The 18030-nt window shown below is 48.0% G+C and overlaps 1 protein-coding gene and 1 pseudogene across 5 annotated transcripts in view; one reads left to right on the top strand and one right to left on the bottom strand.

The window, feature by feature from the left end:
- Positions 1–18030, top strand: part of Trappc9 (trafficking protein particle complex 9) — a 476366-nt gene that overhangs the window by 99786 nt on the left and 358550 nt on the right. For all 5 annotated transcript variants that reach the window (XM_029547720.1, XM_029547718.1, XM_029547722.1 and 2 more), the window contains 4 exons: positions 498–624; positions 9424–9569; positions 13285–13370; positions 16709–16835. In XM_029547720.1, coding sequence (XP_029403580.1) covers positions 498–624; positions 9424–9569; positions 13285–13370; positions 16709–16835 — 486 coding nt within the window. The remainder of the gene's footprint in view (positions 1–497; positions 625–9423; positions 9570–13284; positions 13371–16708; positions 16836–18030) is intronic.
- On the bottom strand, positions 15192–15569 carry LOC110334600 (annotated as a pseudogene).

The following is an 18030-nucleotide window of genomic DNA, read 5'->3' as shown; positions in this document are numbered from 1 at the left end:
TGTGTGTGTGTGTGTGTATGTGTGTGTGTGTGTATGCCAGTGGTGGGGACGAACAGTTTATCTTGCAAAGCACACTAGTAGGATCAGAGACATTGATTTGTGGCTGTTTGCTTCCATGTCTGTTAAATGGACAAACTGCAGTTCAGGCTCTGGGGAGACTTAATCCTTTCATGGTGCTTGGTGCTTAGTGACTGCTGAGAAGTACCGTTCAAAATGCAAGGTGCTTTGATCCCACTCATTGGCTTTATGGTGCTTGGTCAGGTGTTTCCTGGATGCTGGACGTATCCTAGAGGGTCATAGCTCAGTCCCCTCCATTTCCACAGGACCTTCAAAGTGGCCACTGCTGGAGTATCTCAAGGAACCATCACTGCTCTTTCACTTCTGATGGGAGCTTTCCCTGCGGACTGGCCTGGCCTGCTCCAGATCAAGCTAAATGACGGGCACCCTCTTCTGCTTTGTCTACTGAGCCTACATTCTCTATTCTGTTTCATTCTCAGAAAAGAAAGATGTGACTCAAAGCCTGGAGAACTACACTGCCAAGTGTCCCGGGACGATGGAGCCCATCACCCTCCCAGATGGCCTCACGCTGCCTCCCGTGCCGTTTACCAAGCTGCCCATTGTCAGGTGAGGTGGTGGGCAGGGTGTGGGGCAAGCTTTCAGGTCGCTCCCATTCAGGGGCCCTCAGAAGGGTACTGCTTCTGTCGTTGACCCTCAGGCTCATGACTTCACTTTAAAAAAGTTATTCTTTATTTTTGAGAATTTCAGCATGTGTGCAATGAAATATAAAAATATCTACTCCCCCATTTTCCTCTCCAACTTTCTCCATATCCCTCTCAACGCCCTACCCTCACCCCCATTTTTATGGCTTACAACCTACTTAAGACTGACCTCAGATCTCAGTGACAGTAGCTTATTGAACTGAGGGCAGTGGTGTTCTGTAGTGGTCCATGCGCATTGTGTGCACAGGTGACACCTTGTTGATTTCTAGTTCAGGATGGAAATCATCAGACCTGAGCATCTCCTGCTCACAGGTATGGGCTGACTTCCTGCCACTGTTCAGAAACAGAGGTGTTTCTCTCCTCGCAGTATCTTTGTCACAGTCAGGGCCCCTCTGTACCTTGGGCTATTGAGACTATGCACTGGTGCACCAGCACGAACCAGGCCCCATGGGTCCTCCACTGTGCACAGATCTCATGGAGCAACTTACAAATCTCAGAACAGTTTGTTAGAAAGCTGAAAAGAAGCAGCTGCAGTGTAGCATTTTGCTGTGGAGCAGAAGTGTGCAGTTCTAGGGTCCCCCTCTGGGCACACCTTTTGCCTGTTGTTATATGTCCTGGGCCTTGCTGTGGAGAGGCCTGGGCTCCCCGCAGCCCTGTGGTGTTCTAGGATTATGACACTCAGCCCTCTTTGAGTATCTTACTGATAAGAGACTTCAGGGAAGCTCCACATGAATTTTGCTTCTACCCCCTGAGTGGTAGGTAGAGTTATAACTTTCTAGCCAGGCATGGTGAATACACCTTTCATCCCAGCACTCAGAAGGGAGAGACAGGTGGATCCCTGAGTTCGAGGCGAGCCTGATCTTCATAGTGAGTTCCAGGACAGCCAAGGATGTACAGAGAAGCCCTGTCTTGAAAACTTAGAACAAAACCAAGTAGCATCAAAAATCTAATGAACAATTTAATTTTCTTTTCTGTGTTGTTGGGGTCAAATCCAGAACCTGTTCACATACTGGGCAATTGGTCGCTTACTGAGTCTTACTCTCAGCAGACGACAGTAAGCAAGCTCTGGGGCTTCCTTAGGCTAGATTCTCACCTTCTAATGGGTCTATGTTTCTGCTAGAAGCATCTCACCTGCAGGCCAGAGGCAGAGCACGCTCTGTTCCTCTCTGGGACGTGTTGTTTTTAATCTTTGACAGGAGTTAGAAAGAAAAGGATCTATTCTGGGTGGTTGTATGAGTAAGAATTAAAGTGGAATATGTTTGATTTGGGATGGAGCAAATGATTCAGTTTTTGAATTTAAAGGCTAGAAAAGCCTTTCTTAATAATTCTGTATCTGCATTGTGACTTGGGTCATTTTGAAATTGAAAAAGCCTTGCATAATAGGACATTCTGGGCTCTCAGTGTTTCACCCGGGTGTCCCAGTGCTCAGTCCTCTTGTGGGATGTTGGAGGGCAAAGAGAACTGCCTCATAGACCCTTGGACAGTTTGTGGTGTACCATGGGAGCTCCATGGCTGGAGCTGTCACTCCTGGGACTATTCCGTCCCAAGAGAATGCACCTCTGGGCATCCTTCTCACCTGAAATGTGCTTAAAGCTATGTCTGCTCACCGGCTTGTCTGGTTCTATTTGAGCTGAGCTGATACTTGTGGGAGCTCAACACTGCCTGGTACCCAGCACCTAGCACCCAGCACCCAGCACCTAGCACCTTGTAGCTACTCAGAGAACCTTCATTTGCTCACCAAGAATATTTTTAACCTTGCCTGAAAATACTGGGATGTTATGTTTTCATCCAGTTGTTTAAGGACAGGGTGGATGAGGACAGTAGTTACCACACAGATGTGTGCCAGGATGAGCTTGCTGGGATGACCACATTTGCCACCATGCCTTTGTGGCCCACTAGCACGCTCTCCTGTGTCCACCTGTACCCAGCCTCCTGGCTACCATTGCTCTTGCTTCATGTGGCCATGGGGAGTTCTCTAAAGTCTGGCTTCATGTATTACATGCTGTTCCTCTGTGATGCATGAATCTGGGCTTCCATATGTGACATACAGGTGAGGAGGTAAGGCTTTTACCAGTCAGAGCCCCCTAGAGGAGTCTTACTAGAGGCAGGCACTGACTGAGATGTATGCCATCTTCCTTGGGTTTGGGGCACTTTCTGTCACAGTGGCCAGGTGGATGTTTGTTCATAACAGTGGGCAGGTCTTTTTTTTATTTTTATTTATTTTTTATTCTGAATGCTTTCTCTGAGCAGGTAAAATCAAATTATATTACATTTACCCATCTGCCAGTCAGATTTTGGTGCTGCTCTCCTGAGTCCGTCTGTCCATCCAGTCATCTATCCATCCATTCACCCACCCACCTATCTATCCATCAACTCACCTATCCAACCCTCCTATCCCCCACCCCACCTGTCTATCCATCCACCCATCTACCTACCTATCTATCCATCAACTCACCTATCATCCATCTATCCATCCATCCATCCACTCATATATCCACCTATCTACCCATTTTATCCATCTACCTATCTACTCATTCATCTCCCTGCTGACTTACCCACATACCCACTAACCTACTCACTAACCCATAGGCTCACCCACTTGTCCATCCACTTTCCTATGCACCCATTTATCTACTCATCCATCAATCCCATCAGTAGAGCTATGGACTAAGGTCCTTCCTTACATTTCATGATAGAGTCTATTTTATCCATATCCTGATATTCAGACTATGGTGTAGTTCTTGGGGCCACTTCAGACTGGTCTTTGTCCTGTGCCCTTCATTCCTGGGCACTCCAGGGAATGAAGCAGTATAGTTCTTGGTCACCCGGATGCTCAGCTGCACAGTTGATGACACTGAGAATGACAGATGTCTTGTTGAGGCATCAAGTGTCCCTTCATGACTGACTCCTTCCATGAGTGTGCTCTTGCAGGAATTAGGCAACAGAATCCAGAGCTGTGTTCTCAGGGACCCATCTTACTGGTACTCTCTGTACCTGTGCCTGGCCCATAGAAGGTACCATTGCTTCTTCTCCTGTTGCTATAATGAGATGACCTGGAGCAAACAGTTTAAAGGGAGAAAGGGGTTGTTTGGCTTCAACTTCATGTTATAATCCATTGTTTGCCACTTTCAGGCTATAGTCTATCATTTTGGGAAAGCTGAAGCAGGAACTTGAAGCTTCTAGTTATATTCATAGTCAAGAGCAGACAGAGTGAATGAATGCTTGTTTAAGTTGGGTTTTCTACTCTTAGACCACTCAGGACCCAAGCTCAGGGAATGGTGCTGCCCTCTTCTAGGCTGGCTCTTTCCAAGTTAACATAAACAAGACAGTCCTCCACAGACATGCTCGCAGTACAACCTGTTCTAGACAAACCTTCCTCAGGATTTAAAAAAAAAAATATTTTATTTATTTATTGTATGTAAGTACACTGTAGCTGTCTTCAGATCTCATTATGGGTGGCTGTGAGCCACCATGTGGTTGCTGGAATTTGAACTCAGGACTTCCGGAAGAGCAGTCAGTGCTCTTAACCACTGAGCCATCTCACCAGCCCCCCTTCCTCAGGATTCTTTTTCCCAGAAAATCTGTGTAGAGTCATAGAGAGAGTCTTAGGTGGAGTTGTCACTTTTGAAACCCCTGATCCGCTTGATGACATCTCCATCTCCACTTGGTGAAAAGCCAGAGCAAAAGCTGTGCACTGGGCCAACATTTCCACAGAAATGAGCTCAGGGTACTGGAACATATGAAACACGAGTCAGTTTTCTGTCACTGTGACAAAGTACCCGAGACAAATCATTTAAAGTAGAAAAGGTTTATTCTGCTTCATTGTTCAGGTTTTGACTTGTGGTCCCTTAGCTCTGTATCAAACTGCAGCATAGCAGAGGCATGTGGGGGAAGAGAGCTGCTCGCCTGGCAGCTGGGAAGCAGAGAGAGAGAGGTGGGGGTGAGGGGACACTTTAAGGACACATTCCTTTGGGCCTGTTTCCTCTGTCGAGGTCCCAATTCCTAGCAGGCCGTTCCGCTGTGAACTCATCGGTGGATTAATACACCGGTGGGACAAGTGTGGATTTTACCCTGCAGCCTCTCCACAGGGCTGCAGGGCCGAGTCTTCAGCACCGGAGCCTTTGGATGCTTCCTGTTGGAACTGTAACAAACCCCACCTCCAAAGCAGACTTTATCAGCTTAGTATTGAAGACTTCAGGGGAAGGGATGTGAAAGTGACCTCTGGAGCTGGGGAGGAGCTTGATGGGGTGAATATTGAGGCCCAAAGCCCCCCCGCTCTGCAGTACTGCTGCACAGTAGGTTGTCTAAAAAACAGTCATTTCAGTGAGTTTGATTTCAGGGGTGCTGTGTGGAATTGTTAGTTACAAGCTAATTTTATTGGAGACACCTCCAAACTATGATCTCCTGTTTTTACAATAGATAGTTCATGCCTTTTCCCACAGAGACATTTCTTGGATCTTGATGATAAAACCATTTTACAGGAAAAGGCCCACCTGGAAGCATGAATAAGGCACACCCCAAAGTGGCTTTAAGTAATTATGATGCAGGTTAATGAGAGACAAACTCATCCTTGTTTAAATCTGATCCAAAATTCATTTAATGAAACACATTTAAAGTGTCCTCAGCAGTCAAGAAGAGCAGGACACTGGCTACCTATGGGGTTCAGCCATGTTCAGGAATGATGTCATCTTCTAATGACGTCACTGCCATAGTGCCCGTGGGTGCAGCAGAGGGCAGCCAGTGAAGACCAAAATATTCTGGTAGAACTCTGCACAGGGGGAATAAAGAGCAGCCAAGATGACCTTGAACTTCTGGTCCTTGTGTCTCCACTGGCCAGTGTTGGGATTTATAGGCCTACACTACCACACCCAGCATGTTGTAGATTATTCAAGAAGAATCTAGCATAGGGTTCAGGGATGCTTCCTGAATTAGCTAATAGGGGCATCTGCAGTGACAGAAACCTGTCCCCACAAGAGTGGCTTGGGAGTGTTTCACTTGAGCTTTGAGCCGGAACATGGGCCAGAAGCTATGTGAGAGCTGACCTGTGTTTCCCCTGGACACAGTGGAGAATGCAAAGGCAAGGAGGAAGGGCTCCATTAGTTCCCGTGCCTTCCTGTTCAAGTGGCGTGCTAGCAACCACTGCCCTAGTTAGCACTCCATTGTTGCTCAGCACGGTCCCCATTAGCCACAGGATGCCAAGGAGACTCGGGGTTCTGAAATATCAATATATGAAATGGAATATACGAAGAGACTCCCATCCTGGATGCTCACCTCTCCGATGCTGCTTTAGTCACAGCAGCTTCATCTGCCAAATCCAGCATCATTTGCTCATCAGGGATTCAGGCTAAATGAGTGACGTGGGCTTTAGGTCAGGTGCCTCCATCGATGATTTTTCTTGGAGGCACATTTTATAAAACGGCACTCTGTGGAAAAGGTTGACTCATGAGTGTGCACCTTAACAGTTACAGGGTCACTTTCCTGGCTGACAGTGTCCACAGAATTCTTTGACATATGCTACAAACCAGCCATCTGTCAGTTTGAATGGAGGACTCCTGAGAATTCCCACCCATACCCCATTTTCAAGTGGGACTGTGGTATGGCACATAAAGTGTCCCTTGTTCTGAGAGTCCTGAGTTGTACCATCCTCAAATAAATACTCAGGTTGGTGGGCCTTGCCTGGTATGGCGTACAGCAGTGCGGTTATAGCCAGCATCAAGACCTAGCATCTTTCTTCTTGTGTCCAGCACTGCCATTTTGCACCAACAGCCATTCTCTGTTGGCAAATAATCACTGCCTTAAGACTGGGAAAGGAGGGAAGGCATACTGTGCGGGCTACCATGACAGGTGCCAACATGTTACCTCAGGCATTCCCATGATGCCCTGCAAACGGTCTGAAGTCCATCCTCCTTTACCTGTTTTCATGCAGAATGCACAGGAACACTTGTACCAGGCAGATGGAAAAGAGGGTGGTAGGCATGAGTCAGGTCAGGTGGGCACGTGAGCTATCCCTAGCTATAAGCCTTGCTCATGGGAGGGCCTGGGCTTGCACATACAGAACAATACAGATTATGCACTGTCTGTAGTATGCAGGCTACCCTGAGAGCTAGACTAAGAAGCGTGTGCACAGGCTTATCTTCTCCACTTCCACCCCTCTGGGTGGGTGGTGGGGGAGGGCAGGGTCAGGTTGGGTCTGTCTTCTAAGGATTATTCCTCCCTATGAAAACTGGTGGCCAAAGACAGGAAACGTGCATCCAGCCACATGTATTGCCAGAGTACCTCTCTTTGGCTGATTTTATGAACAAAAGCTGAGTGAGGTTCAGGCCACTGGACCCCAAAGCCATGAGTGTGTGTTGTCCCACTGGTAGGTCTTCCAGACTGTAATGAAGGGCTTTCTGTCGACGTCAAGGTACCTGTCAGTTTGAGAGGGTCACTAGCCTAAGGCGGTTCCTTGTAAGGGGCTGTGTGCACACGAAGCATGGGTTCCCTGCAGTCAGCAATGAGTTTTCACCAAGTGCTCAGCTTGAAAAGATATGGACACTGCGTTTGAAGCCCTGCTTTTGGGAGTACATTCTCTATTTACTGAGAGCGACAGGTTCAAGTGCTGGACGAGGACTTGGTCCTCAGCCAGCTGTGAGGCCACTCTGGTCCCAGATAACAGTATGATGGTGCAGTTCATGCAGAGAAGGAAGCTGAGAGAGGAAACCTCAGCTTCTAGGTGCCATCTACGTGCAGGTTAGTGTGGGTGGTGGAGGTATCCCTTGCATGTGACCTGAACCCCGTCAGGGCCTGGGTGCTAAGTCCTGCATGTGCTCTTGGCACAGGGGAGCTTGGAGTCTTTTGGGAGCCCAGGAGCCCATCCCTTCCAAGAGAGATCAGCTCTGTAAGGTAGTTCTTAGTAGTCAGTGTGGGTTGGGCCATACCTCATTCTGCAGTGACTTATTGAATACAGCACAGTGTGTCCCGATCATTCAGGCTGGTGTGAGTGGGTGGCACCCTAGGCACCAAGGTGACCTGCTGTGGGTGCTCGGTGACCTAGGCCATGCTGTCTTGCTCTTGGCCTCCGCAGCATCTGGCTCCTCAGGACTGCCATGTAGAGGACCAGGAGGCTGATGTTTTACTTCCACACAGGGTTGGGGTGCTTCTTCTTAGCCCTTGAGTGATGCTGTGTGTGAGGCCTTCCCTTCTTGCTCTCAGAGGTTAGGAGGTGGGGTGGCGAGCACCCGTGTCTCTCTCATCCTTATCCTCGCCTGTCCTGGTCTGTCTCAGTGTGTTCCTGATCTTAGCCACCAGGCCAGTCTGGCCCCAGAGGCCTCAGTGCTGTGTTGTAGGCTAGTGCTTCTCGTCTTCATCACGTTCCATTGATAGGACTGTGGGCTGCACTTCATCTCGTTTGTCAGTTCCTGGTTGGTAGTGGGGAGATAATAGTAGCCTCACGTGAAGAAGCTTTTGAGGTGTTCAAGATGGTGCCCAGGGAGCGGGTAGTGCAGGACTGCACTGGCTCGGCCTTTGTTCGTAGTTGATTTGGATGATGCTGAGCATGATGGGTAGTACATTTTTATGCAAACATCTCCCTCATTCAAAGAGACTGGGACTTCTGCTGGACCTCATAGCGGAGTTAATAATACTCCTCGAGATCACTTAAGACTGCTATCCTGCTGTGTGCTCAGCCTTTAAGAGAGCAGCGTAACAACCAACGTTGCTTTCCCATGCAATCAACCTCTACACCTTGTCTAATGCATAACTTTTATCTTGTTATGTATTGTTGCGTGCCCTGACTCAGAGCGCTGTATGTATATATTGTGGTAGTCATTTACTGAAAACATCCCACAAGTCAACAGCAAGCCTTTTTAACAAATGTGTACCTTAAGTATTGAAAGCAGCATGGATATAACTCGATGGCTTGTTCGTACTGCTCTTTGTTATCTGAGCCAGTTAGGGTCAACTGGAGGCAATGACTTCTTCTGTTATAAAACTCTGTTGAGGATTTCTATGAAGTATCCCCCATTCCTCCCCATATGATGCTTTCTGCGCTGTTCAGTAGATACGGAGCAAAGACCTTTAGGGACACAGGCAAATGGGACAGATCAGACTCACACATCAGATAAATCAGAAACCACAAATCCAGATGACAGAAAGCATGGGATGAAGTGTAGCACTCAAACTTGACTCACCTGAGGGAACTGCCGGGTTTTCTTTCCTTAAAGTGACATTGACTCATTTTGTTGATTCTAAAGTATCGTTAATGCTTCTAACTCGTGAACATGAGTGTGGCATCGGTGGATGGAGAAACAGCCGTTCCCCAGAACAGCATGGTGTGCGCATTGGCGCCTTCTCCTGCCCTGTCTTCAGATCCCATGGATAGGCTTTGGCTTCTACTTCCGATGGGCAGACCTGTCCCAGGCATGAGCAGCAGATAGCAGAGCAGTGGGCCCCAGCAGGGATCTGGAATTCCAACCTCACCTCAGTTCCTTTAGCAAGGCCTGACTGGATCTTCATTTTATTTGTCACCTTTGTGTGGAGAAGGACCTCCCTCCCCTTCCTGGCCTTCTGGGTTGGGATGTTTATTCTGCTGCCTGGTCTGATAGTGTGGGAGCTCTTCCTTCCTTTCCTTCAGCGCATCTTGTTTCATGGTCAGCAGTTTCTTATATGTGGTCCAGGGTGGGTGTCCTGACAGCAAGTGCCTGTGCTTTGTTCACAATGATAGGTGCGTGAAGCTGCTGAGTCTCCCGACCAGCCTGCGGCCCCAGAAGGTGAAAAGCTTGCTGGGCCAGAGCATGTCCACCAAGAGCCCCTTCATCTATTCGCCAATCATCGCGCACAACCGTGGAGAAGAACGCAACAAAAAAATAGGTGGGCCACAGTCTGCTTCTAACCAATTTTCCTGTGTGTGCATACACTTGTATGCTCTTGTGTGCATACTCTCCTGGAAACTTATTTCACCTGTTTGTTACCTTAAGCTGGCAGTTGCTCACTGATCTAATTTTTAGAAACTTATTTAATGGAAGATGAGTCATAGATGATCTAGAAGCCATAAAGACCTGAGGTATCACATGTTAGAGATAGGGAACATGTATGTGTGTTTGTTTACTGGTTACATCACATGGTCTAGTCACAGGGGCTCCACACTGGTCCTTGTCACTCCCTCCAAAGGTCACAGTCATCCAGTGGTAACTAAAGTTGAACCTGTAGACATACTCACTCCATGTCTAAGCCATTGTGATGTTAGTACGTTAAGCGATTTGTTCTACAGTAGACTTTGTGTTGGATGGATCTGCTTCAGTGTAGGCTGTTATAAGTTCTGTGACCACCTTAAGGAGGCTAGGTAAGGCTGTGATATTTGATAGGTGGAGCATGTGAAATGTGCTTATATTTTCTTGAATTGGGGTCTTACCATGTAGCCCAGGCTTGTCTCAAATTCATTATGTAGTCTAGGCTAGCCTTGGACTCTAGATCTCTCTGCCTCTTTTGAACCAGTATTATAGACATGCCTCAACATTCCTGGCTAGTTAAATTTTTGTTTTTGTTTTTTGTTTTTGTTTTGTTTTGTTTTGTTTTTTGATTTAGGATATTTTCAACTGCTGGGTACCTTTTATATGAGAACAATTCTCTACTTCCAACACATTTTCCTGTCTAGTTTGTGTAGGTAGACTGTAAACCCATGAGAAGTGAAGATCAGGGTAAGATGCAAGTAAGTTGTGAAAGTTGTAGGGCTGTTAAAAGCTGTTTCTGGTATTACCCAGTAATCTTAGAGCAGAGCCCATAGACTTTCAGGAAGCTGGGGCAGGCATAGAGTGACTTAGTCTTGAGGTAGCAGGGTGGCCTGCCCTGGTTTGGCTCTGCATGTTCTATAAGTGTTCACAGTGGAAATGAGAGAGGCAGAGGGCCCACCTAGTGTTCATAAAGCTGGGGTTAGATCCCAAGCATGGAGTTTACTGCGTGGTCACTGGCATTGGTATCCCCAGATCTTGGGAGGAGGGCATAGGTAGATCAGAAGTTTGAAGCTTTCCTTGTCTACATAGTGAGTTGGAAGCTAGTCTGGGCTGCGTTAGAGCTTGTCTCATAGAGAGTGTGAGAGCAAATAAGAAGGAAGTAAAGAGAGCTATGGGCTAATGTTTCAAGATAAGGCAGCTGATACTGAGTGCTGGAAAATTCTTGTGAACGTGTGTTGAGTCTTTGAAATTCCACCTTGGTCTTTGGTTTTGAAAGTCAGCGCCGAACCAGGCGTGGTGGCCCACACCTTTGGTTCCATCACTTGGGAGGCAGAGGTAGGCAGATTTCTGAGTTTAAGGCCAGTCTGGTCTACAAAGCAAGTTTCAGGACAGCCATGGTTACACAGGGAACAACCTTCCCCAAAGAAAGTCAGCTCTAGACATAGGTCCCTTACCACAGCTCCTTTGCTCTGGAGAGCTTATGGTGGTGACAGGAAGTGTCCCACTCAGCATGCACTGTAGGGAGGAGGAGAAAGGCAGCCGTCCCTTTGCAATGCATTGGGCCCAAGTGCAGCCTCTGATGGCAGTGGCTCCCTTCATCTCATTGGAGGCACAGGATGGCATGCTCCTGCACTGGCTCGCTGACTTCTCCATTGCCCCATGTAGCTGGACTACTTAAAAACAAGACCCTGTCTCTAAACAAACCAGAGTTCTGGGACTCTTAATCCTGCTATGCTCCACCTTGGTATCTGGATGGTGGTCTCTCTATAGAGTGCAGAGATCATGAAATAGCCACACAGGCCCACAGACAGACACAGAGGCAGGCAAGGAGTTGGACAATGTTCTCAGGACCCCTCCCTCCAACCCCCAAGGACATCTCCAAGACCCACTACCTCTCTGATGCTACAGTAACTCTCTTATTACCCCTGGAGATATACTTAGAAACATTTGGAATTTAAACCAAAGATGCCTAGTCTTTAGGCCTCCAGTGTGGACTCAGCATCAGGCTAGTTCCAGAAAGGGCATTAGATGCTATAGAATAGAAATTATATTTTTCCATTCTAAAATATACATTTGGAGTTGAAACATAGCTTGTATGTTAGAGCGCTTCCTTGGCATCCAGGAGAAGGGTTCACTCTCCTGTGCCTGAAACCACGGACGCTGGCACCTGTGGCCTCAGCTCCCTACAGCTGTGCAAACTGCTGGAGTTGGTCAGCCTGTCTCGTCTCCCAGCACGCTAACACAGCATTGTTATCTACAAAGTTCACCCTTGAGAGCCCCCCAGTTGAGTTCCCCATTCCAAACAAAGAAAGCAAAGCAAACCAAACCAAAACAAGAACCCAAGCCAAGCCAAACCAAACCAACCAACCAAAAACCTCCTAATATTTTAAGTAAGTTTATGATGCTGTGTTGAGCTGCACATGGTTTGGACAAGCCTGCTGGCTAAACAGTGTTTGCCTCAGTCTCTTCTGCAGATATGGACTATTTTCATAAAAGAAAGCCTCAACAACTTCTTAGGACTGAATCAGGGAAAGTGCAGCTGAACCGGCTTCAATGATGTACAACCTAGGCAGCCAGTACTGTTGTGCCCTGTGCCGAGAGGCACCAGTGGTGCTGTGCCCTGTGCCAAGAGGCACCAGTGTGCTGTGCCCTGTGCCGAGAGGCCTCGTGTTTGCCTAATGCTCTCTTTCTGTCACCAGGTTCTTACTCATCTCCGAGTAAATGGTTCTACATTTCATCTGATCCAGCACTACCCCAGCTCCCGTAGTAATTCCCCTCTGACATTTTTATCTAGACAATGCGTTTCCTAACCAGTTCTTAAGGGAAAGAAAGCTTACCACTGATCCAGATGGCACCCACAAAGGGCAGTCTAAAATACTGGACGAGCCAAGAGAGGAAGCTGGACAGCCAAGGTGCAGGGCTGGAGCACAGTAGGGTGCAGAATCTCCTGGCTTCTTTGTTTTAAGACAGGATCTTCTGTCTTGATGCCCCTGCTTCCGCCCCCTGGAGGACCAACATTCCAGACCAAAGCCATCACACCTTCCTGGGTCTGATGTCATCTGCACTAGGACTTCATGTCCTTGCAAGGTCTCGTGCTGATATCAACCCTTGCTCCAGGCCAGGGCTGTCAGGGGCCATTCTGGGTGCCACTGTAGCCTGGCCGTGAAGCTCTTTCCTTCCTATTAGGTGACTTCAGACACTGATAGTACCACCCTGGGCTCCAATTGTGTCATCTGTGGAGTGGGACTTTAGAACCTGACTCAGGGTTGTTCTGGATCAAGTGAGAGAATGTTTCTCAGTGGTGGCTATTCAGAGACCTTTGGTGCAGTTGTGTGCGCCCCAAAGCAGGTTGTTTCAGTAAATCAGGAGTATGTCTAACTAGGGGACATAGAGAAGTCATGCTCTGGGCCACTTGCAAGAGACCCCTGTACCTGCCCAGAGAAGCACCGGTCACCACCATAGCCATCATCACTGGTCTGCTATGTTTCCTAGCAGAGAGGACTTAGTGTGAACTTCTCATGCCAAGGCAAGTGTATAGCCCATTGCTCTGCTCCCCAGATGAATGGACACAGCAACAAGCTGAGGAGAGCAATGGTACCAACTCACCTTGGAGATCTTCTGTATGTATTTTGTAGATTTCCAGTGGGTTCAAGGCGACGTGTGTGAAGTTCAGCTGATGGTGTACAACCCAATGCCGTTTGAGCTCCGAGTGGAAAACATGGTATGTGCAACCAGACATTTGACCTAAATCTATTATCACTGAGCAGTGCTTAATGCCGGCCATATACATCCACTGATGTTGATTTTACTTCCAGTTAGGTAAGGTCTCTGGACATCCTGTGTGCAGAGGCCGTGCTTTGTCATTTTGGTATCTTTGCTTGGCACTCATCTACAAGCAAGCCTTCAGTTTTTGTACACACTGATCTTAATTGATTGAATGTAGATTTGAAATAGTCATCTGGAGGTCAGGGCTCAAGCTTTAGTACAGGCCATGGTTTAGTAAGAAAAGAATGTTTGCACTGCAGGGCTCTGACCCCACCCTCTTGATGGTCACTCTGTAGTCAGTCATGCTCCTCAGAACAGCCCACCAACTTGTGTGATGAGTGAGGGAAGGACATGTATATAACCTCATCATGAGGGTCAGACTAGGCCCCTGTGCACACTGTTCTATGGACCCTTCTTTAAGGCTTTCCCTCTCATGTGTGTACAGGGATATGTGCAGTGTGCATGTAGAGGGCCCAGCTTGGTGGTGAGGCTCTTCCCCATTGTTCTTTCACCTCAATTTTTTTCTGTTTGGGTTTTAGAGACATGGTTTCTCTGTGTAGCCCTGGCTGTCCTGGAACTCACTCTATAGAACAGAGTGGCCTTGAACTCAAGAGATCCACCTGTCTCTCCCCCCCCCCCGCCCCTGCCGTGTGCTGGGATTAAAGGTGTGTGCCACCACTGCCTGGCCACCTTAATTTTTTGAGGCAGAATCTCCCCATCAAATCCAGAGCTTGCCAATGCGGCTAGTCTTACTTGCCAGCTAGCTCCAGGGATCCCTTCTGAGACTGGAGTTAAAGGTTAGTTTTCACACTCGCCTGGTATTATGTGGGTTCTGGGGGTCCAAACTCTGGTCCTCTGTCTTGCTTGGTAAACTTACTCATTACTGGGATATTTGCCCTGCCCTCTGTGAGAATCTGTTGCTGCTGTCCAAGGGCTGCTGCCGCCTCTCCATATCTATCTATTTATCTTTCTCTCCCCACCCCTTTCTTTTTGTCTTTGAGACAAAGTCTCACTATGTAACCGGCTGGGCTTGAACTCACAGCACTACACCTGCCTGTGCCTCCCAAGTGCTGGGATACAAGACATGTTTAGTATGCCTGGCTTATTTAGAAAACAAGTCTTTAAAAATATTGCCTTCATTATTTTCATGATAAGCACATTAAAGATATATGCTTATTGTAAAATATTAAGAGTAAAACTATAACTTAAAGCTCTACTTGGAGATAGCCCACCACTTGGGGTCAGAAACTTAACTATTTATTAGTGAAGCATTTTTAGGCATAAACTCTCACATATTCACTACCTACCCTGAGGATGTATTAGCAGCTGCCATTTGGCTTTAGTTAGCTTAGACATAAGCTAAGTGTCCATGTGATTTGCTTAGGGGCAACAGCCGTATAATTGGCTTTTCTTTTACTCTTACCCATGACGTCTATTCACACCTCACATACATCATCGGATGCCACCAGAGTGCTTTTGCTTCCAGTGTCCTTTGTAGACAAAGCTGGGGAAGGGTGTGTAAGTGTGGGCATACATACACATGCTTTCTTTTCTCTGTGCACATATATATATGTGTGTGTGTGTGTGTGTGTGTGTGTATGTGTGTGTGTGTGTGTGTGTGCGCGCGCGCATGTGTGTATGCACACAAGCTCCTGTGGTTCACACTTCTGCTACCCTAGCCTGTCCCCACAGGGTCCCTCTCTGCCTCCCTCCTTTTTTTTTTTTTTTTGATTCAATAAAGTTTTATTTTCCCAAATGTACAGCTGATTGAATCTGTTCATGCATCTTCACCAGCAACTGGGGCATCTCCACCCTTTGTGTTTCTGGTATAAATTACTGGGGCTCTGTGCTTTGAAACCAGCTTGATAAGTTCTTTACTAAGGAGCTCCTGCAGGGCTGCTCTGGCCAAGGAACCGTGAATCTTCAGTCTCTCTGAGACCACGGCTGGAGTAATAAGCTTATAGTTGGGAACTTCCTTACAGAGCTTGTCGTATGTCGCTTTGTCAAACAGGACAAGATTGTTCAACTTGTCCCGAACTTTGCCTTTGGACCACTTCTTCTTCTTGGCCTTGCCACCAGACTTATTTACTGGGTCTTTGTCCTTTTTGGCCGACTTTCCTGCATCTTTCTTCTTGTTGTTGTCTTTGGGCGGCATGGCGAAGTTCAGAGAGTCGTGTGGTCCACTGCAGCCTCACTAAGATGTCGGAGAAAAAGGAAGCCCGATGCTGCCTCCCTCCTTTTGATATTGGCATACTTCCTTCTGTTGTGAGTAGTGCTCATGAGTCTGTGCACCCACTCCTGGTCAGTGTCTCCAAGGTGAGGTCCTCCCATTTTGACCACTGTCCTTCGGAGATCTGTGAAATCTTGGAATTCTTTCTCTGTTGAGGTCCTCTTTGTTCCGGTCGTGTTCAGTATCTGCCGTGGAATCTTGCACAACATCTTGGCATTTCCTCCAAGATGTTTATGGTCTTGTTAATGCTATTTCCTTCTTTTTCCTTTCCAGTTTTTGTTTTTTTGTTTTATTTTTGATAGCTCATAACAATGCCTGTGCTGTTTAGACTTCCTTCTGGCCTTTGCCTCTTTGCTGACCATACTTGCTTATTCAGGGTTCAACATGGATTCCAGGGGGTGGCAATGATCAGGACTTGGCCTTTGCAAACAGATGTCCCTTTGGCACTGACTGGAATCTCCGAAGGGCTGCTGTCTCTGCACTATGGCCTGTCAAGGGGCAGCTTCTTGAGGCTGGGGACTCCTGTGGTTCACTAGCAAGCTCAGAGCCTGCTCTGCTCTGAGACGAACAAATAATTTACAGATGCCCTGAAATCACTTTGAAATCAGCTTCCACACTCTTTTCCTTTTGTGTGTGAAACACAATATATATTTACTTTTCTTTGGGTCTGCCTTCTCATTTGACAAAACAGCAAAGGAAAGGAATCACATGATGATACTTGCTCTCAGCGCCCAGATCACACCTGACTCCCTTGAAGTTCTCTGTGGGGTTTTGAAAAGCTGCTGGACTTTTCTTTCCCATGGTTTCTGCAGTGCAGTCACAGAGTTTGTTAGGGGGTGGTCGTCCAGCATTAGGGGGTGGCCGTCCAGCGTTAGGGAGTGGCCGTCCAGCGTTAGGGAGTGGCCGTCCAGCGTTAGGGGGTGGCCGTCCAGCGTTAGGGGGTGGCCATCCAGCATTAGGGGGTGGCCGTCCAGCATTAGGGGGTGGCTGTCCAGCGTTAGGGGGTGGCCGTCCAGCATGGGCCCGGGCTGTGCTTCCTCACCGTGTTCCTTTACTTCCTGCAGGGGCTTCTCACCAGCGGAGTGGAGTTCGAGTCTCTCCCCGCAGCACTTTCCCTCCCTGCGGAATCTGGCTTGTACCCGGTGACGCTGGTCGGGGTCCCACAGACTACAGGAATGATCACTGTGAATGGTAAGGAGAGTTCCTCCGTGGTTTTTGCATCACTGAGGCAAATCACTGGAGCTGGTCACCTGACCCGTGATCCTAACCAGCTAAATGATAATAAGATGATGACATTTATTTCCAAAGTGAAATGAGGGGGAAAAAATTTGGTTTTGCTATGTGCCAGGAACCGGATGTGCTGCTGTGGGGGGAAGGGTCAGTCTTGTGCCTTGGCTTGTCTGGTTTCCCTCGCCCCATCTTTTCTTTTCTCCTTTGGGACAACATGGATTCAGCTTCTTTCAGTGTGACCGCATCCTCTCCAGAGCCACTGTGCCCCTTTAGAGCTCTGTATGTCCCTGCAGACCCCACCATCTACCTCTGCCATGGTTTCTTGATGCCTTACATTGTCTATCCAGCTCTTGACACTTATTAAAGCTCTTGTCACCAGGGTCTAGAGCAGTACTCTCCTGGCTGAAGCTGGGCCTATTGTTTAGTCTTTTCCTAACCTTGTACAGAGGTCACTTAGGCATGGTGCCTCCTCCCTGGTCTTGTTCAGTCTTGGTTTCTGCATGCTGTATTCCCGAAGCCCTGCCCTGTAGGGCTTCTCAGTTCCCTGGCTTCCCTCCTTCATTATCTTATCCCTTCTTCCCTGCCCTTCCCTGGCCCTGGCCCTGATCCTCCTTTCATCTCAGTTTGCATGACTGTGTGCCTGTGCCTGTGGTAGCACATACGCCATGGCGTGCATGGGGAGGGCAGAGGACAGTTCTCTCCTGTTGACTTTATGTGTGTTCTGGATTAAACTCAGGCTCCAGGCTTGCATGGTAAGCACCTTTACCTACCAAACCATTGGACCCCGTCCCTGGAGTCTTCATCTCTACCTTTTTTTTTTTTCCTCCCTTTCTTCTTGCTTCACGACCTTACCAAGCCTAGGGACCTCCTCCTGCCTTTAGTCCTGCCATGCATGCTTCTGATGTTCCTTAGGGACACCCCCGATGCTTGCCATCTCCTTGCAGGTCCTGTGAACTCTTCCTGTACACCATGTCACACCAGGACCACCCACCTTCTTCTCCCTAAAGTAGCCTTTCTCCTAGAGGCTCCCATCTCAGTGAAGTGTCTTTGTACACCATTACCCTAACCAGCTCCCAAACCTCATTGGTAATACTGTACCATATAGGCTCCCTCTCCTCTCCTCTCCTCTCCTCTCCTCTCCTCTCCTCTCCTCTCC

This window comes from Mus pahari, chromosome 17 (assembly GCF_900095145.1).
Source record: "Mus pahari chromosome 17, PAHARI_EIJ_v1.1, whole genome shotgun sequence".
Taxonomy (NCBI): Eukaryota; Metazoa; Chordata; class Mammalia; order Rodentia; family Muridae; genus Mus; species Mus pahari.
The sequence above is the reverse complement of the archived record's forward strand: the minus strand, read 5'-3'. Positions and strand labels throughout refer to the sequence as shown.